The 21569-nt window shown below is 44.9% G+C and overlaps 1 protein-coding gene across 1 annotated transcript; it reads left to right on the top strand.

The window, feature by feature from the left end:
* Positions 1 to 789: 789 nt before the first annotated feature.
* LOC133107398 (olfactory receptor 14A2-like) lies at positions 790 to 13383 on the top strand. The gene is made up of 5 exons (XM_061216390.1): positions 790 to 1240; positions 1403 to 1705; positions 11290 to 11387; positions 12116 to 12174; positions 13173 to 13383. Exons 1-5 carry the CDS (start codon positions 790 to 792, stop codon positions 13381 to 13383), a joined length of 1122 nt encoding a protein of 373 aa, XP_061072374.1.
* Positions 13384 to 21569: the final 8186 nt, after the last annotated feature.

Here is a 21569-nt window from a genome sequence, read left to right as displayed (position 1 = left end):
AGGTAACTTGCAAAACAATGTCTGCCAGATTTATGGCATATGGGTTCTCTATATTTTCCTGAAACTTATCAGCCTTATACAACAGTGGAATTGCATGAGTCTTATGCTTTATAGTATTCTTTTTTTAAGTTGGTAATAATTACAATTATTAGAATTAAAAAGAAGATGATGTTAGCCTTTGTGTCACATTAACCATGACCGTGACCTGATGTTACGGGATCTCAACATCGATTTTGTTACAGTTATCTCATCAGAATTAATGTGAACATATTCTTACTTTAATAACATTTTAATATATTGTGCTGATCTACTATGAGTAAATGTCAATGCTCTTGAAAATGAGTGCAAACAATGAAGACTAAACCATTTCCAGGTGTGAAATGTAAAAGAAGAACTTATGACAGTCACCAAGGATTCAACCAGTTCTATGCAGTTCAATCAAATGATTTGGATTAATTGAGCACTGCTTGAAAAAAGGCTACTTTTCTGTCCAAATCTCACGATGGAAACATGCAATGCTTGTAATGGATGTAAGTTTTAATGGGCAACTTGTAGCATAGTGGTTACGGTACATCACTGGACATGCTGGTCTGTGGTTTGATCCCTGGTGTAGCCACAATAAGATCCGCACAGTCGTTGGGCCCTGCATTGCTCCAGGGGAGGATTGTCTCCTGTTTAGTCTAATAAGCTTTACGTCACTCTGGATAAGAGCATCTGCCAAATGCCATTAATGTAATGTAATGCAAAATATGTTTGCAAACCCTCACATTCTTCTCCACAGCACTGACCATGGAAAATGTATCAGCAGTGACATCCTTCATATTGACGGCATACACTGAACTGGAAGATTATAGATATTTATACTTCTTATGTTTCCTTCTTGTATACATTCTGACATTATTGGCCAATTCAGTTCTTATTGTAGCAATATATACTGAGAAAGCTCTGCATGAACCCATGTATTTGTTTATATGTAACCTATCAGTGAATGGAGTGTATGGAAGTACAGCTTTATTACCATCTATGCTTAGCCATTTGCTATCTCATAATTATGAAATATCTCTGGTCTTTTGTCTGTTACAGATATATTGCTTACTTTCATATGCTGTAGTTGAATTTACCATTTTAGCAGTGATGAGCTATGACCGGTATGTTGCTATCTGTCGACCACTACACTATCACCTCCTCATGTCCCCTAGAAATGTTTATGCAGCAATTGCCTTGTCCTGGGCCCTTCCCTGTTTTTACGTTGGCCTTTATTTCCTAACAGCTGTCAACCTTTCAATCTGTGACAGGCATATAGATAAAGCTTACTGTATGAATTTGGCTTTAATTAAACGGTCTTGCCCTCATACGAACACTCAGAATCCCGCGGGACCCGCATTCATTATTATCTGTCCAGGCCCTCACATTGTGATGATACTGTTTTCCTACGCACAGATACTCAGAATCTGCCTGTTCGCTTCTAAGGATGCACAAATCAAAGCTCTTCAAACGTGTGTCCCTCACTTACTGACTGTAATTATTTTTTCTGTGGGAAGCTTATTCGAGATGATCCAAAGTCGTTTCAACATGAATCATGTATCTCATAATACTCGTATATTCCTGTCCATTTACATTGCTTTATTTCCTCCACTATTTAATCCTGTTATTTATGGAATTCGCATTCAAGACATTAAAGTTCAGATAATCAAATTGTTTAGTGGTAAAAAATAAGCCAATCCTACTCATGGTGATGATAAAAAAAACTTTTTTTCCCTGTTATGTACATATTGTTGGTAAGGCTGCACTCTGTATCCCTAGGGTTTCCAGGTTCCAGTTATTTGTACAGGTCTGGTGTATGTTCCCAACTTTACAATAAACGTACATGCTTGGTCTGAATAAGTTATTGAAGTTCGATTGCTACTTTGTAATGAGTTTCTTCCATCTCTACTGTTAAACTTTATTTCTTCTCAGCCCCCCCCGACAACCCACCTCAAGGACTTATAGGTTCTTGTTTTTACAAACTCTAAATCTGGCAACCCTATGTATCACACAGTAATCTAACATAACATAATGTAATATGTAATTCATAACTGAAATATATATTGATTGGTTAATAGATGGATAAATATATAAGTATTAATTTTGTATTAGAAAGCACTAACACTGACAGACATTTTGTTTAATTTTTATGAAATTAAAAGTAAAAAAAGAAGGATACGATGTGATGATGAGTGCACATGTGATGTCTCAGTTCTGTCTCCTACCTCATAATAGATGAGGTTATGATGTAGACAGTGGAAATCTGATCCTCACTCAGCACTCTTACTCTGACACACTGTTTGAGTACGGGCCCAGGTGTTAATGCCAAGTGTGTGGATGCATTTTGACTACACTATGTCTAAAATAAAGAATATTGTAAATACTCCATTATGACCTTGAAATCTGTATCAAACAATAAACAATAAAAGATGAATAGTCTGTTGTAGATCATTGTAATTATGTATTAATATCCTTACATCCTTGATCACGTGAATCCATCCAGGAAAGTCAATAAATGTGGACACTACAATACTAGGCCTTTGACAGTGGATTTTATACATGAAAGGAAATATATCCAGGCCACTTGTGGGTTTTTTTTTTAAAACATTAGAGTGAGAAGAATTCTGTTAATTTAAGCATATTTATTGAGCAGCAGACCAACATTAAAATATTACATTAAATGTCTCCCCAAATTAACACACAAAGATGAGTTTTACTTTAAAATATTAGGACATTGCTTTCCTCAAAATAACCTCCGTTGACTTGAATTACAATGAAACCAATTATTGGAAATCTATCCAATTATTTTGTAAAGTGAGCGGTATAGCGCTGTGAAACAGTGCCCTTGATTTCCTCTATTGTTGCATATTTCTCACACTGAATGGTTTCAGATAGATAGACAAATGACAGAGGGAACATGAGTAAACACAGAATGCCTTTTTAGATTATTATTTTATTTATTTCATGAAAAAAGTTATCAAACACCCAAATCGTTTTAATAATGTATCAATAATTTAACTAGCATTCTCGTTGTTGTGTCATTATCATATTTGCTAGTGAGTGAATCTTGTTATAGTTTTAAGCTTTTGTTTCATAACATGTAGTTGGGGTCAAAAGTCAATTGCTGTACTTCTGTGCAATGGTGTGGGTTTGGTTTGAAAGTTGGTAGCTGGTGGGTTCAGGTGTAAAATGCAGCGAGAGCTTTGTGGGCTGGTTTGGAATGGGTGTGTCAAAGTGTCCATGACCAAGACACCTAACCCCCAAATGGTCCTGACGAGCTGGTTGGTGCCTTGCCAGCAAATCGCCGTTGGTTTATGATAGTGTGTATGAATGAGTGAATGAGAAGCATCAATTGTACAAGTGCTTTGGACAAAGGCACTATATAAATTCCAACCATTTACCATTTACCATAACACAAGTAAAAGCCATCATTTCTCTTCATCAGCCCTGATCCCCCCTTTCAGAAGGATCATAATTATCCTGATTGTTGGCATCAAAGCATCCCGATTTTGCATTTGAGCTTTGAAAAAATGCAAAAACAATATTAGCTTGACTAAAGTTAGTGTTTTGGGCCCTGTTTCATATACGTAGTTTGAATAGTCCAGCTTATTTTGATGGATCTCGTGTCATATTATCTGATGAAATAAATTCAGAATTTTCAAATTCAGAAATTTCGTAAACATGAACTATGATTTGATTAGTGAATCATCTTAGATAACTGCATGCACCTGCTCTGCTATGAATGGCAGATGAATCGCATGCCAAAAACAGGATCATACTCCCGCATCAAAACTGACAAAACTAAAAATAATATGTATTTTTGGAGCTCGGTACGAAACAATGTACAGTATTTCAAACTCTCATAATGTTATCTGTGCAAATAAAACATAGCCTGATCGGCCAAAATTAGAGAGGAACTGGCAGGTATTTAAATGAGATAATTTTTGATGACTTCCCATGCGCTGGGAAAAACAATATAAATCAATGTTTCAGTGTGGTGGTAGTATCAAAAAAGCAAGTAAATCAAAGTATTCTTGTCAATAAAATCTTACTTTTTAACTTAACAGTACAACTGGCAACAATATGTAACTATACATGGTTAACCATACAGGACATTTGTGAATATGCACTGTACGTTACATGTATGCATGAAACAAGTGGACATGCATTCAGTCCAGTCCAGGAGCTTATAAATGTGTGCTTCTTTCCACAGTAGGTGGCTGAGACCGGGGAATCACGTCTGTGACCTATGTTCGTGCCCAGAAAATCTACTGTGGTGACCCGAGGAGAGAGAGAGGCAGAGAGAGCAAGAGTAGTTCATCAAAACTATATTTTAGTTAGTTTTCTGGTGTGCCTTCAGGGCACTTTCACAAAGTCCCAAACAAAACTTTTTTCCAGCAAAAGGAAAAAAAAGTTAGGTACACCGGTCCGTCGGTGATTGTGGGTGGTCCGTTCCGCCCATGCCTTTTTCCAAGCCTCCGAAGACCCACCGTGTTGTCGTCACTCAGGTCAGTGGCTGTTTCTCTGATCACTGGGCTTCGCATCCGTCTCCCTCCGTACTCAGCCCCGCTCTGTGGTTGCGCCTCGCCTTTTGTAAGGTCTCTCTCTCTCTCTTGGAGTCGGTACGGCTGCGCCTGTCCAATGAGAAATGTTAGTGATTCCTTCCTCGCATTCCTCACGCGTCTTTCCCCGTGTCGCTGGCCATGGCGCTGATTCTCCTCGCCGGCTCTCTCCCCGGTGCGGCTCTGTTAAATATGAACTGGGGAAATACACGTGGTTAATGACATTTCCTAGTACTTGGCGCCGGCGCACGGGCCGTTCCACTCCAGTGGTGTACCGATTCCTGATCGGGCCACCACACTACGAAAACCATGCCTGCTGAGTAAGGTTTTTCTTTGCATTTGTTATTTTTGTTTATTGATCCCTTGAGGGTGATAGGTGAAGGTCCAGCTCCTGTGATATTGTTGACATTTTTCTTAGGAATAACTCCCTGAGATGTAGCATCTCGTTTTCAAGGGGGTCCTCAGTTATGCCAGTGACAGTCAAGGAAACCATTATAAAGCTGAGAAATCAGAAAAAAAACAGACCTAGGCCAAACAAAAGGCTTACCAAAATAAATTATTTGGACCATCAAGATAGTGAGCACCTTTTACAGAGAATGATGCAAAAAACAACAAAAAACATCCAGTGAGCCGCAGGTGAAAATGCCTTTTTAATGAGAGAGGTCATAGGAGAATGGCCAGACTAGTTCAAGCAGGAAGGTGGCAGTAACTCAAATATTAAGAGTTAGGCAGAACAGCTTCTCTGAACACAACTGTCATGATCGCTTGTAAATCATAACATAAAGGACACACACCAGTTTAAGGAGTAACAAAATAATAGAATTTAATATTACAAGAGATAACAAAAATACAAAAAATGGGTAATGAGGTGTGTAGAGCTATGTGTCATGTATTTAATGTATGTGCGTAAAATGCAAAAATGAATGTGAATGGATACGTGTAAAAGCAAATGTAAATGTTAGTCAGTCAGTCAAACAAAGTGCTTGTCAGCATGGGAGGAAGCAAGCCCCAACTGCAGGAATGGCAGGTGTTTTCTCCAGCCGCAGGTGCGCCTCGTTAACCTGATGACCCTCCTGTTCCTCAGCCAGCCACTTGAAAGATAAGCAAAAAGAAAAACCAGAAACAGATATGAGAGGGCCATCACACAACACATTGCACCTTTAAGTCCATTAAATACCTAATAAATTGGTCAGTGAGTGTATATAAGTGAGTACCATCTTTTCCACTCACGCGTCAGTTGACAGGCGATGAACTGAATTACTGAATTGTATTTTACTGGGATTTAGGGCCGCAACAGCCTTTTCTGATGGACTTATCTAGACAATTTAAAAAATGAGACCGATCATAATGAGATATGGGAATATGTTGGACGGCTCCCAGGTACTGACGTATCTGAGCTGTAACATCACAGGCTGGTGTGTAGTTGTACATGGCTGTGTCATTATAAATAGCTTAAAAGTAGAAGTATCTGTTTCAGTCACCTAGATGGTGATGCATGACTGCAGACCTGCAAGAACTCTGAAAGCCTCTGAAGCCATCAACACTTTCAAATAAAATAGGTAATTAATTAAATATCAGGTGGATCATACGTGTTTATATTTTTTCGGTCTTGTACAGGTAGATCAGTGGTATTACCTCAGTCTTTTTTCATTCTATTGATGCCTGTATTCTTATTAGAAGATGGTAATGATGTAGATTATTATTAGAATGAATAATAATCACACTACTACTATTGCTGCTGCTACTACTACTGCTACTGCTTTACTATTGCAGTTGCTACTTGTACTACTACTACTAATAATAATAATATTTTATTTAATTAAGTGATCATAATGAAGTAAAAGTATGCATACACAATATTAACTCTGTTCTTGCTACGGTGAAATCAGAGTACCTTGATGAATTGGAGATGAGGACAACGGTAAGTGTGATATTTTGCAGTGAAATGTATTTATTTATGCAGATAAATTTAGTTACCACCACTTAGTACCAACAGTTTGTCTTCAGCATGTAACCTGCAGAGGCTTCAATGGTTATCTTCCATGATCCCCATAGGCACTTTAACTGACTGTAAAATTGAGTTTCTAATTGATTGATTTATTAAAAAGCAATTAGCTAATATAATTTGGGGAGAGTCAGTAAGAAAAGTTGTTTTTTTTTTCTGCTAAAAGCATGGGACTCAAATCCATTTTTTCTTTTTTACTTCCTGATGTACCCTTTACTTGCTTCAAAGGGGGAGTCCCTATATTGCCAGCATGAAATATGGCAGCCAGGCCAAGTGGGGTTTGTTTCCAAATCTGATCATTCAACCACTATTTTAGGGTAAATGCATTTCAGTCAGTTGGTGGCTTCTTTGCTGTCTGAATCTAGGAATAAGAAAGGGGGTTTTAATAATAAATATTATTTAGTAATAAGAAAGGTTTGTTCCAATGAAAATTTGTTTTGTTGAATATTGAATAAGAAAGACATAAAGGCTCTTAAAAAGTACAAAGAATGGAAAATACAAGGAACAAGGAAATACTTGATATTTCTTTGATTTGCTTTCAGCTCGAGAAAGTGAAATAAATATTTTTTAAAATGTGTAATTCTGTGTCTACAGAAACCGGAAATAAAAGGTTTGCAAATGTTGTAATCCTTGTAGTTTTTGAAAATTAACTGTTAGTTTCGTAAATTACATATAAATGGAAAAACCACTAACCACAGTTGCTGATGAGCCAAAAAGTTCATGTTAAGCTCTGTCGCTAACCCTCACATTCTTCTCCACAGCACTGAATCTACATCCAGGTGACCATGGAAAATATATCAGCAGTGACATCCTTCATATTGACGGCATACATTGAACTGGAAGATTACAGATATTTATTCTTCACATGTTTACTATTTTCATACATTCTCATATTATTGGTCAATTCAGTTTTAATTTTTGTAATTTACATTGACAGAGGTCTGCATGAACCCATGTATTTATTTATATGTAATTTAGCAGTGAACGGAGTGTATGGTAGTACATCTTTATTACCTTCTATGCTCAGCCATTTGATTTCTCATAATTATGAAGTATCTCTGACCAATTGTCTAATACAGATATATTGTTTACACTCATATGGTACAGTTGAATTTACTATTTTAGCAGTGATGAGCTATGACCGGTATGTTGCCATTTGTTTCCCATTACACTATCACCTCCTCATGTCTCCTAAAAAAGCTTATGCAGCTATTGCATTGTCCTGGATTATTCCCTTTCTGTTTTTTGCCAGTTATTTCATATTAACTGTCCAACATTCATTTTGTGGCAGATTTATAGAAAAAGTTTATTGCATGAATTTTCCTTTAATTAAGCTGTCTTGCTTTGATACAAGCTTTCAGAGCTTTCTGGGACTAGCGTTAATTTTTGTTTCCCCTTGTTCTCAGATTGTCATGATACTATTTTCCTATGCACAAATACTCAGAATCTGCCTGTTTGCTTCTAAGGACTCTCAAATCAAAGCACTTCAAACATGTACCCCACACTTACTGACTGTAATTAACTATGCATTAGGATGTTTATTTGAGCTCATTCAAAGCCGTTTCAACATGACTCATGTACCTTATAAAGCACGTATATTCATGTCTATATATTTTGCAATATTTTCTGCGATGCTTAATCCTTTTATTTATGGAATGGGCATTCATGCCATAAGAGTTCAGGTTTTAAAACTGTTCAGTAGTACAAAATGTAAGTGAATTCTACTGATGGTGAAGATTAAATAATTTCTTGTCTCTTTGTAAAATTTTTATTTATTAATACATTGTTGAGTAATCAAAGCAAATAAATCTAAATGTAATAACATTCAAAAACTCTGAAATATTCAGATATTTGAGATATGAATTACGTGTGTTTCCTGGTGACAGACTTTGCTGGACTAGGCTTTGTGTATGGCAAATTTAATCCCCAACCAAACAAAAAACAATTTCAGTAGCAATGACATGAAAAAACATTTTTTTCTGCGGTTGGATTACTGAGGTTTAACTGTTGATGTCACTGATGTTTTGTATTTGGAGTGGCAAACTGTAAACAAGGCTGCTAGTGGTTAAAATTAACAGATTATGAAATGATTTTACTTAATCCTCACTTCCCCAAAATACATTTGCCTTCTAATTGTGCTAGTGTGCCAGTCTGAAACTGACTCCTCGTTTTTCATTGAGATTACATACATGGAATATCTCATTTAAATGACTGAAGAGATCAGGGCCCCGGTTTTAACGCTATCAACTTTGCCCCCTTGTGGTTGAGTCATCAACATCTGAAATTATTGTTGCATTTTTATATATATATATATAATACAAAAAACTGTGACATAATAAAATCTGGCAATGCCTGATGATAACCTAATTTTGAAATAAAGTTCAATTTGAAATCCAGGTTGGTTAGACAGTGAGCAGGTTGGTTAGACAGTGAGCTTCAGCTCCATGGGCAAAAATGCCTTTTTAATGAGAGAGGTCAGAGGAGAATGGCTAGACTGGTTCAAGCTATCAGGAATGTGACAGTAACTGAAATAACAGCAGCCGAAAACCATTAGTAAAATAAAAATCCAATTATGCCTACAAGCAGGGTTGAGGGGTGTTACGTTTCTCAGGTGTCTAGGGGTAGGAGGGAGTATGCAACAAATAATAATTTGTTTGTGGTGAAAATAATCGAACAGAACAGAATTGAGGTGCAATAAAAGTGTATTTACAAAACGTACAGTGGAGGTGCTATTTAAATTAGATTTTAAACAAATATGCTAAGACAAAGACACATGGGGTACGAGGCCAAGGGACCTGGGTGTTGCCAAATCAATGAAATGAACAAAACCAAATAGAGCTGGAAACAAAATACAAATTACTGACTGTTCACTGAACAAAACAATATATATCTACTCTATAATCAAAACTACATAGGTGGCAATCACCCCTTTCCTAAGGTGTCTAAACAATTGTTCCCCCTACATGCAGCAACGATGTATAGAGGCCTCTGCCTTACCAGCCCCAGGGCCTATACACGGACCGCCAAGCCTAGCATAGCCCACGTGGGGCAGGCAACACACAGCTTATGTAAACAGAGGAGGGACGTGATTGGTGGAGGCGGGACCAGGATAATGATGATTGACAGCAGGGACAGTGAATGGAAATGGTTGATGGCTTCTCCTGTAGAATTTAAGGGGGAAACAGACAGACATACAACGTGGAACGTAACATGCCCACCAACAAGAACAAATTTACCCCGTAAATTTGTTCATACCAATAACGAAGAACAATTATTATTATTTTAATTTTTTTAACATAGGCCTACCTACCTAGGTCTACATAGTACCTCCGGGAACACTGAAGCTACAGCGGAGACCGGTAAAACATTATTCACCTCCAGTTTTGGAGTTCTGGCATGATACATCTTGAACATGTTTACGTGACACATTCGGGACTGACGTCTATGGTCAGGAGTGCGAATGATGTAGTCAGTATCACTTAACTTCTCCTCCACAGTGTAAGGACCTGAGAAGCAAGCAGACAGCGCAGAACCTTGAATAGGCAGCAAAACCAGCACCTGATCTCCGACACTAAAGGAGTGCGCAACCGACTTCCGGTCATAACGCTTTTTCATAAGGCTCTGAGAAGTGGTAAGTGCTTCTTTTGCCGTAGAGCAAGCCCGTTGTAAGCGGTCTCAAAACTGACTTACATAGTCCAACACATTAGTGGACTTAACAGACGAGTCAGACATGATTTGTTCTTTAAGAACTTGAAGGGGGCCTCGTACTGTGTGACCGAAAACCAATTTGGCTGGGCTAAAGCCGAGTGACTCCTGCACAGTTTCTCTTAGGGCAAACAACGCAAAAGGCACTCCCTCGTCCCAGCTATTTCCAGTTTCCAGACAGTATTTTTGTAAAACTGATTTAAACGTCTGATGCCAGCGTTCCAGCGCACCTTGCAATTCGGGATGATATGCAGAAGAGACCTTATGCTTTATTGCAAGGGAACTTAAAATCTGTTTAAATATCTTTGACAGAAAATTTGATTCCTGATCGGTCTGGAGCGTCTTAGGGAACCCAAAGGTTGAAAAGAACTTGGTTAAAGCCTTCACCACTGCTTTGGCAGTAATGGCATGGATGGCTCTGGAAATCGTGTAGCTGCACACATCAGGGTAAGTAGAAATTTATTTCCGCTTTTACTTTTCGGTAACGGACCCACACAATCCGCTATCATTTGAGTGAATGGTTCATCCATAACAGGGATAGGAGAGAGAGGAGCAGCAGGAATTACCTGGTTGGGTTTTCCTGTCACCTGACAACTATGGCAGGTTCTGCAATATTCCGTGGTCTTTCATTTGGGCCAGAAAAAATGTTGCAAAACCCGGTTATACGTTTTAGTTATTCCCAGGTGACCAGACCAAGGGTTCTCATGTGCCGACAATAACACCTGCTGGTGATACGGTGTGGGTACAACTATTTGGTTACCACACCCCAATCCATGCCTGCGGCAACAGGTAATGACCATTTCCTCATCAACAGACCCTTTTCCACAAAATAAGCTACTGGCCTATCTTTCGCAGCTTCAAGGGTGACAGCAGATTTAAAACACTGCTTGAGTCATGTATCCATTTTCTGAGCGTCAATAAGCTGCTCGCGTGTGACTGGCAGCTTCATCGAAAGCATATCCCTTGACAATTGTTTCTCCTTCACCTTTTTAGGCGATCTCTCGGGTACCAGAACATCGCTAGCGAACGGAGTGGCTAAGATGGAGCCTGACAAATTCACCTGCTTGCCCCATTTTCGTGCTTGCGCTCGGGTAAGCACACATGCAGGGTAAATGTCAGGGAATTTTCGAAACCTCTGGCGTAGTGTGTGTTCTCAGGGTTTCACAACCTCTAGTACAGGGTACACTTTTCCACCTGCAATATCGTTCCCCATAATGAGGTCTATCCCTGGAACTGGTAGAGCAGAACGCACGGCTACTTTAAAACAGCCAGAAATTAAATCCGTGTTAACTTGCACCTGATGCAACGGAACACTAATAAAAACCCATCTCGATTCCTTGTGTTACGACCCAGGTTCGCGATCCGCTCTGGGTTTTTCTCTCTGCTCGTGTGCTCTGCTTGCAGGAATGGAGAGGTGGGCGGAGCTAAGGAGAACTGAGCCAGCTCTGATTATTGGATTTGGCGCACCTGGAAGCTGGGGTTTAAAAGCACAGCTTCTTCACCATTCTGGAGCTAGCTCATGTTAGCTCATTGCTGCACTGTGAATGCGCCTTCCTCTCTCGGGCGTTGTGGCTTGTATTTGGTTGGTTGTTTGCCTGGTTTGGTTGGTTGGTTGGTTGGTTGTTTGTTTGTTTGTTTGTTTGGACACTTGTTTGAAAGGCTTGTATTGTTGGATTTGCCTTTCAATACTAAGTCTTGAGTAAAAGAAGGTATTTAATAAATATTTGTTATTCCTCACCTGGTTGTTTGTGTCCATTTTATGTTACGGCCGAATCGAGCCTTAGGTCGTAACACTTGAACTATGATGTCTGCCCCACAGGAGGACGTATCTGACAAGGGCAAGATCCCCGCCAGTAAGAAGGACTGGGATGCCCCAGTGTCCCATAAAATTCAAACTGCCTTTTGGACATTCGGTTCCCCAACCAGAGACACAAATCCTTCAAATACGAATGGCCCGTAGCCAACGCTACCTTCTTCACTGGTACTGGGAAGTTGATGAGATACTGCTCTAACCAACCCGGTAGGATTTGGGGTACTGGTATTTTTCTTTTTTAATAAATATCAATCTGCTATTACATGACTCTTCTTGTGGCAGTAAAAACACTTCCGGGGGAGATTTAGGGGGTTTAACTGATGACGCAACTGGTGCGGCAGCCTCAGCAGTTTTCCCACGAGATGTCGCAAACACCTTTATGTGTGAGGGTAAACTCATCGGCAAAGATTGCCGCCTCATTTAAGGACGTAACCTTTTGCTCATTCAAATATACTACACCCCTCTCTGGCGTGCACTTTTTAAATTCCTCCAATAAAATTAATTCTCGGAGTGAATTATAGTTTGTTGATTTGCTAGCAGCACACCATTTATCGAACAGAGTTCCCTTCTCCCTAGCAAAATCAACAAAAGACTGAGTCGAGTGGATAAGAGCGTCTGCCAAATGCCAATAATGTAATGTAATGAGGTCTTTCGGTAGTCTCTGAATTTCTGCCTATAAGCCTCCGGCACCAACTCATAAGCACGGAGCACCGCAGCCTCATAATTTAAACTATCGGCAAGCGACAAGGTAGGCCCTGCATCCTGCGCTTTACCTGTCAGTTTACACTGCAGCAAGGTGGTCCAAATGTCTTTTAACCAATTAAGTGCAGTAGCAAGGCGCTCAAAAGTGCTCATAGTGCGTAGAAAGTGGTGCGGGCATAACTGAGGCTGGTACCATAGCAGCTTGCACAGCAGCGTTCTCCAATTCCAATTTACGTATCTTTAACTTAGTCTCCGCCTCAATCTCCAGTGTCCGCATAGCTAATATATGCTCAAACTCAAATATCTGAGCTCTTTCTAGGGACTCTCGGGCTTCCCGTTTCTCCCTGGCTTCTTGTTCTAGTTGCAGGCAGGCGAAAAAAATTTTCAACCTCGCCCCAACCATCGACTCAGACGACGCCGAGACCGGCAGAGTTACCAGGCTGCAGCGGAGTAATCGGCAACAGCCTCTCCTCCTTCTCCTCCGATCCGCAGCACCCTGCTCCAACTCAGGTTGGACGGCAGGCAGGACAAAGATACCCAGCTCTACTAACTTATCCACTACCACAGACTGAATTTATTTTTTCAAAGACTGTTTTGTTACTGGGATGCCATAATGCTCAGACTGCTTCCGGGGCGCTGCACTGTGGCGACCTGCGGTGTTTTTCATGTTGGCGTGTTGTCATCTTTTGTCGTCCTTCATGTATTTTATGCACTTTTACTGCAGTTTTTACGACTCGACCTGTTGTGTATTACCATGGCTTTGCCTGCATGGATTATCGGACTTGCCCTGCTGATTTTAAGCGCCTATTTTATTCAAGGACTCAATCACGGTAACGCTGCGGGCAGCGCTGCAATTCAATACACTAGAGACTTCCTACTACAGTGTAAATCTAAAGCTCCGGTCAACCTAAAAGTTGACTCAATACCGAGCTTTTTGCGGACTCACTTTCACACACAATCCAAACGAAAACGGGGAAGAAAGGCGGAATCAGACAGAGACTGAAAAGAATGAAGAACAAACTTCCCCTGCCCACCTGCTTGCTGATCAACGCCCGGTCCCTGAGGGGGAAAACAGATGAATTGACAGCAAATCTCCGCCACCTCCACGAGTACCGGACTGCCTGTGTGATGGCGATCACGGAGACGTGGTTGGATAGTCAAGCCCCGTCCAGTGAGGCGGAGCCGGCCGGTTTTACCGCATACAGAATGGACCGGGACTCCAGCGTCACAGGAAAGTCACGCGGCGGTGGTGTGTGTCTCCTCATTCGGGATGAATGGTGTGGCTCAGTAGTGGTAAGGGAACGTCTTTGTACTCCTAACATCGAACTGCTCTGTGTGTCACTCCGACCATTCTATCTCCCTCGGGAGTTTCCACAACTGTTCTTCACCGTAGTGTACATCCATCCCCAAGCAAACACTGCCAAAGCATCGGAGGCGATCTATAATCTCTCTCAGAAACTTGAAACCATGTCTCCAGATGCTCCAAAATTTATTTTAGGCGACTTTAATAACTGCTCCTTGCGAAATAGTCTACGCACTTATTATCAATATGTGAAGTGCCACACGAGAAAAAACAAGATCCTGGACATGTGTTATGGCACTGTAAAGGGTGCCTACTCTGCCTCCTCCCTGCCTCCACTGGGGGCATCAGATCACAATGTGGTGTACCTCCGACCAGCATATCAGAGGCTCCTCAAGAGGGAGAAACCCCAGGTCAAGACTGTAAAGATCTGGAATGAGGACAGCATCTCTTGTCTGCAAGGCTGTTTCGACTGCACCTCATGGGAGGTTTTTAACTGTCCAGACTTGAACGAACAGACCGACGTGATTTCAGACTATATACAGTTTTGTGTAGATTCAGTGATACCCACTAATACATTTAAGACGTTTTCTAATAATAAGCCCTGGGTATCGAAAAAACTGAAGCACCTTTTAAATAAAAAGAAACTGGCCCACACTCAAAAAGATGCGACAGCCATGAGAGACATACAAAGGGAAATTAAGAGACAAATTAAGATGGACAAGAACATTTACAAGCAAAAAGTGGAGGACAATATGGCCCTGAGCAACCCCAGACATGCATGGCAGGGCATCAAAGCCATGACTAGCGCTCCCCATAAGGGCAGAGGAAAGCTCCACGCTGGACTGGAGGGTGTAGAGGGGCAGGACATGGCTAATCAGCTTAATGCATTTTTCTCTAGATTTGAATGTGATAGCACTGCTGAGACTGAACAGGTTAAGTCTTCCTTAATGACAGCTCATAATATCGCCATCAACCAGTCAGAGGTTTTCAAACTGTTCAGAAGCTGTAATACACATAAAAGCCCAGGCCCAGACAATATCTGTGGTAAAGTGTTGAAATATTGTGCAGAACAACTGTCTCCCATTTTCAGTTCTATTTTTCAGTCTTCTCTGGATCAGCATACTGTACCACTTTTATGGAAAACGTCCATCATTGTTCCCATTCCCAAGGTTCCTAAACCCTCTGAGCCCAACGACTACCGCCCCATAGCACTAACTTCATTAGTGATGAAATGTTTTGAAAGAATAATTAAAAGGCGTATAGTATCACATACCCAACATTCACTGGACGCCTTACAATTTGCCTATCAGCCTAGTAGGGGGGTAGATGATGCCATTTTAACCCTGTTGCATCTTGTCCACTCACATCTTGAGGCTCCAAAGACGCACGTAAAAATTATTTATTCGTACACGATTCAGCCTCATATTCTGGCCCAGAGACTAGCGGATGAGTTTTCCCTGGATGGTGGTCTGATTCTCTGGCTGCTGGACTTTCTAAGTGTGTATTTTGCTAGTTTCTGGATGTGATGCTCTGACTTATGGTAGAACCTATGCACTTGTAAGTCGCTTTGGATTAAAAGCGTCTGCCAAATGACTAAAATGTAAATGTAAATGTCTAAGTCAGCGAGTACAGCAGGTGAAAGTGGGCCTTGCACTGTCCAATAAAATATCTACTTTTATAGGCTCTCCTCAAGGCTGCGTTTTATCTGCCTTGTTGTTTATTTTATACACAAATAGCTGTACCAGCTCCTTCCCTGGAAGATTTTTAGTTAAGTTTGCCGACGATACGGCACTGGTTAGCCTTCTTCAGGGTGATGAGGAGGAGCATGGCCCTGTTTTAGAGGCATTTATCAAATGGTGTGAGGACTCACATCTCCTCCTGAACAATTCTAAGACAAAAGAGATGTCTATTGATTTTAGGAAAGAGCCCACATCCGGTCTGACTAGTATTAGAGGACAGCCTATACAGTCAGTCACGGAATATAAATACCTCGAGGTTGTCTTAGATAATAAGCTGAAGTGGGACAAATATACTGAATCCATTAACAAAAAGAGCCAGCAAAGGCTTTACTTTCTTAAAAAGTTAGCCTTATTTGATGTCAATCTCACCATGCTTAAGATGTTTTACAGTGCCTTTGTTGAGTGTGTTAACTTTTGGCCTTATTTGCTGGTTTGGTAATGCAACAGAAGCACAGAAAAAAACACTGAGGTATCGGTGATAGCGCCCCCCCCCTCAGGGCAAGGGTAGGGGAAAACTGGAGAAATCAAAGGGGCCGTTTAGGCAAAAAATAAACAAAGGTTCTTCCCAGACCGAGGTATTTTCCAGGGCTTCCTCCCTCCTCCCCTCTTCGGCCGCGTCAGGGCTGGCGGGAAACACAAAGACAGGGGGTGAATAGGAAGGGATTTTATCTGGCTCACGTGACCGGCGTCCGTTTCCAGGTCTTCGGTGTTGCCATCCGTGAAAGTGGGGTCTTCCTCAGTTTCAGTATGGCCGGGCGTTGCAGGTCCTTCCTCTCTCTGCCTTCCACACTCTCACATGCTCAGGAATGGCACCAACTGAGCCTGGCTGCAGCCTCGACCGCGCCTTAAATCCCATTCCCTGCTCATTAGGAAAAGAGGCTGCAGCTGAGTCAGTGATTTTCCACTCTCCTCACTCGCGTGCGCTGTCCGGGGTCCTGGACCGGAGGTAGAGGGATCTCTCTCCAAGGTGCTGATCTCCCCATCACCTCTCTAGGCAGATATACTCCTTCGCACACCTCTCCCAATGCGTGACGTCTGCGCGGTTGACCTGCACAGGCCCCTCCAGGGTTCTCCACCCACGTGGCACAACATGCAGGAGCAGGGGTGCCACATACCCCCCCCCTCAGCTCCAAGCCCCGGGCGGGAGCGTCTGCCCCTAGGCCATCCTCCCTCCTGGATAGCGCATCAGCATTCTGGTGCAGCTTCCCAGCGCGATGCTCCAACTTGAACCGGTAGGGCTGCAACTCTAAAAACCAGCGGGTTACTCGGGCATTGCTGTCTCGGTTAAGGTACATCCATTTGAGGGGAGCATGATCGGTCACCAACAGAAACTCACGGTCGAGTAGGTAATATCGTAATTTACCTACCGCCCATCTGATGGCGAGGCATTCCTTCTCGACCGTGGCATAATTCCTTTCATGGCCGAGGAGTTTTCTGCTGATGTAGGTTACTGGATGCTCCACCCCATCCTGGATCTGTGACAGGCCCGCTCCCAGGCCCACTTCCGATTCGTCGGTCTGCAGCGCGAAGGGTTTCTGGAAGTTGGGAGTTATGAGGACTGGTTTCTCACCTAGAGCGGCCCGTAGGTCCTGGAAGGCTGCAGCGGCGAGGGGGTTCCATTGGACCCGGTTGGGCTGCTCCTTTTTGGTGAGGTCGTGTAGGGGGGCTGCTCGTGCTGCAAACTCTGGAATGAACTGCCGATAGTAACCCACCAGACCCAGGAACATTCTCACCTGTTTCTTTGTAGCCGGTTGGGGCCAGGTGGCAATGCTGTCAACCTTGTTCGACTGGGGCTTCACCTGCCCCCTCCCGACCGTGCGGCCCAGATAGGCAGCTTCCTTCAATCCAAGCCGGCACTTTGCAGGGTTAGCCGTCAGCCCAGCCACCCTCAGGGACTTTGTCGACATGGCTGTCCCAGTCGGTGCTGTGGATGACGATGTCATCCAGGTAGGCGGCCGCATACCTATGGTGGGGCCGCAACACCTGGTCCATCAACCTCTGGAACGTGGCCGGGGCTCCATGCACGCCAAAGGGGAGGACGGTGTACTGGTAGAGGCCCGTCGGGGTCGCGAAGGCCGTCTTCTCCCTGGCACGGGGTGTTAGGGGAACTTGCCAATACCCCCTCGTCAGGTCCAGGGTGCTGATGAATCGGGCCGGTCCCAGCCACTCAATGAGTTCGTCCACCCTCGGCATTGGGTACGCATCACACAGGGAGATGTCGTTCAGGCGGCGGAAGTCGTTACAGAACCGCCAGGTTCCATCCGGCTTGGGGACTAGCACCACGGGACTGGACCAGGCACTGCGGCTTTCCTCAATAACCCCGAGGTCGAGCATTTTCTTCACCTCCTCCTGTATGGCGTGTCGGCGAGCTTCTGGGATTCGGTAGGGTCGTAATTTTACTGTCTTCCCAGGTTCAGTGCTGATGTCGTGGGCGATCAGGTGGGTGCGGCCGGGCATAGTCGAGAAGATGTCCCGGCTTCGATTCACCAGCTCACGTAGCGCTTGCTGCTGGCGGGAGCTCAGTTGCTCTCCAATACTCACGTCAGGGGTGGGTGGGGGCACCCACTGGGCAGAGAGGACTGGGGTCGGAGCTGGGGGTGGCTCATACCACCTCTTCATCAAGTTGACGTGGTAGATTTGGAGGCGGTGTCGTCGCCCCGGCTGTCTCACCCGGTAATTCACAGGTCCTGTGCGTTCCACGACCTCATACGGCCCATGCCATTGAGCCAGAAATTTACATTCACTGGTGGGGACTAGAATCATCACCTTGTCTCCTGGGGCGAATTCTCTCACCTGTGCTCCCCGGTTATACAGCCTGGCTTGCTCCCGTTTCCCGTTTTCGCCCTTTCCATGTGGGCCCTCATCATGGGCCAGATCTGGGCCATCCGCCGGTCCATCTGCTCCACATGCTCAATCAGGCTGCGGGTTCGGGACGGTTGCTGTTCCCAAGCCTCCTTCGCCAGGTCCAGTAATCCACGGGGTCGTCTACCGTATAGCAGTTCAAAAGGGGCAAAGCCGGTTGTGCTCTGGGGTACCTCTCGGACTGAGAAGAGAAGATAGGGTAAGAGCTGGTCCCAGTCCTTACCGTCCGTTTCAATCATCTTCCTCAGCATGGCTTTGAGGGTCTGATTGAATCTCTCCACTAGTCCGTCGGTTTGGGGGTGGTAGACGGAGGTTCGTAGTTGGGTCACTTGTAGCAGCCGGCACATCTCCTTTAGGACCCCTGACATGAAGCACGATCCTTGGTCTGTCAGGAGTTCCTCCGCTATTCCGACCCTGCTAAAAAGCAGGAACAACTCCCTGGCAACCGCCTTTCCGGTCGCGGTCCTGAGCGGGACGGCTTCTGGGTAGCGGGTTGCATAATCCAGGATCAGGAGGATGTACCGATGTCCCCGGCTGGACTTCGGTAAGGGCCCCAGGATGTCCATCGCAATCCTCCTGAAGGGAACATCAGTGATTGGCAAGGGTATTAGTGGGTTCCGAAGGGTTACCTTAGGGCTGTGGAGTTGGCACACGGCACAGTGTCGGCAGTAGTCCTCCACAGCCTTTTTCACCCCGGGCCAATAGAACCTTGCCAGGATCCTCTCATAGGTCTTCTCCATCCCCAGATGGACTCCCAGCAGGTGAGTATGACCTAAGTAGAGGACTCGGGGCACAAACGGTTGAGGGACGAGCAGCTGTTCAACTTCCTCCCCCTGTGGGTTACAGACTCGATAGAGCAGGTCTTGTTTTACCCTGAAGAAGGGATACGATGGTGTACTCACCAGCCCTTGTGGTACCCCGTTAATGTCTCAGGCATCTCTCCAGGCCTGAGCGAACTTTGGCTCGTGTAGTTGGGCAGTGCCAAAACGGGTGGGTGCTTCGGCCTCCTCGCTCACCTCTTGGGGGCCCTCCGAGAAGGCTAGACGGACATCTCTCTCCAGGGGCAGGGCCTCCCCAAGCTCTTTCTCAGACGCAGTGATGGTTCCACTGGTGGCCGGGGTGCTGGGTTGGCGTTCCCTCTCTGGTGGCAGGGCCTCTCCTTCACTGTCCCCAGACGTCGCGGCCCAGACTGGTAGGGGGTTCTGGCGGGCAGCCCGTTGGGGCCGTCGTGGCCTCGTCTCCCTCAGAGGCCGGGGCCCCTCCTCCCAATTAGTCTGGAACAAAGGGCAGTCTCTTCCCATTAGTACAGGTACGGGTAAATTTGGTACAACCCCCGCTCTTACCGCGTTACCCGTGGTGTGATTAGGTTGACCCACACCGTGGGGTATTCTCTGGTGTCCCCATGGATACACGCCACGGCCACCTCTTCACCCCTCTTTTCTCCCGCAAACTCTGGTCTTACCAGGGTGATGGCGCTGCCCGAATCAAGCACTGCTACAGTGTCCTGTCCCCCTACTCGTATCGGGAACCTGGGGGCCTCCGTACTCTGGTGCGCCCAGCAGGTGGTCAGGTACAGGCAGGGTTGCGCTGGGCTGCTAGAACCCCTGGCGGTGGGCATGGACACCTCCCTCCCGGGGCAGTTCCTGGCTAGATGCCCCTCCTCTCCACAGTTATAGCATCTCCACTCCGGCCGTGGTCTCCCTGCGTCAGGTCTGCCCCGCCGATTTGGGTCAGGGCAGGCTGGTGGGTGCTTCACCTGTGCTGGGCACCTAACTGGGCGGCTCGGGGTTTTGGTGCGTTCAGGTTGGAGCATCTTCTGCGTGACCTGATGGTTTTCGAGTAGGCCCACTAGCAGTTCTACGGAGGCGGGTCCCACCTGGGCTATATCCCGTTTGGCTTCCCTGGGTGCTGGTGCATCTTTCCAACACCACCCTCTCCAACAGGGGTGGCCCCTCTCCCTCGGCCAGCCAGCTCTTGCTCAGGCAGGTCAGGGTGGCGATTTGGGACCGGGCAGGCTAGAAGGCGTCATAGGACCATTCGTGGTATCGCTGGGCTCGGGCAGGTAGGCTGAACCCATATCGTGCTAGGATGGCTCTCCTCAACTTGAGGTAGTCGGTGGCGTCAGCCATGTCCATATCTCGATAGGCCTGTTGGGCCTCCCCGTCAAGAAGGGGGCTAGTATGGCCGCCCACTCTGCCTGTGGCCATTCTTCACGTTGAGCGGCGCGCTCAAACACCTGGAGGTACGCCTCAACGTCATCATCGGCTGTCATCTTTGTCAACGCATCTCGGGGGGTTCGTCTTGATCCGTCACGGGGGGATAGGCAGCAGAGTTCGACCACCGCTTCCTGCAGGGCCCGCTGGGACCTCGCCAGCTCAGTGATGGCCGCTTCCATCATCCCTCGGGAGCCCTCCTCTGCTTCTGCGTCTTGCATCTCAGCGAGGGTAGGGGCAGCCAATCGTCTCCTTCTTCGCTCTTCCCCAGGGGGTGTGGCTTCCATTCACTCTCAGTTCTCACCCGTGTTGGTTCTTCGGCCCAGATCAGCTTCCACAGCGTGGCATCAGTTTGCCAGCATTCTCCACCATATGTGGTGCCTCGGGGTGGATCCTGAGGTGCAGAGAGTGGGCACAGCTAGAAACCAACACAGGAGATAGCAGATGTCAGAAAAAATACTTTTTATTTTAAAAAAAAAACATTTTCAGGGTATCGGTGATAGCGCCCCCCCCCCTCAGGGCAAGGGTAGGGGAAAACTGGAGAAATCAAAGGGGCCGTTTAGGCAAAAAATAAACAAAGGTTCTTCCCAGACCGGGGTATTTTCCAGGGCTTCCTCCCTCCTCCCCTCTTCGGCCGCGTC

This window comes from Conger conger, chromosome 13 (assembly GCF_963514075.1).
Source record: "Conger conger chromosome 13, fConCon1.1, whole genome shotgun sequence".
Classification (NCBI taxonomy): domain Eukaryota; kingdom Metazoa; phylum Chordata; class Actinopteri; order Anguilliformes; family Congridae; genus Conger; species Conger conger.
Note: the sequence above shows the minus strand (reverse complement) of the source record. Positions and strands in the feature narration are given on the sequence as shown.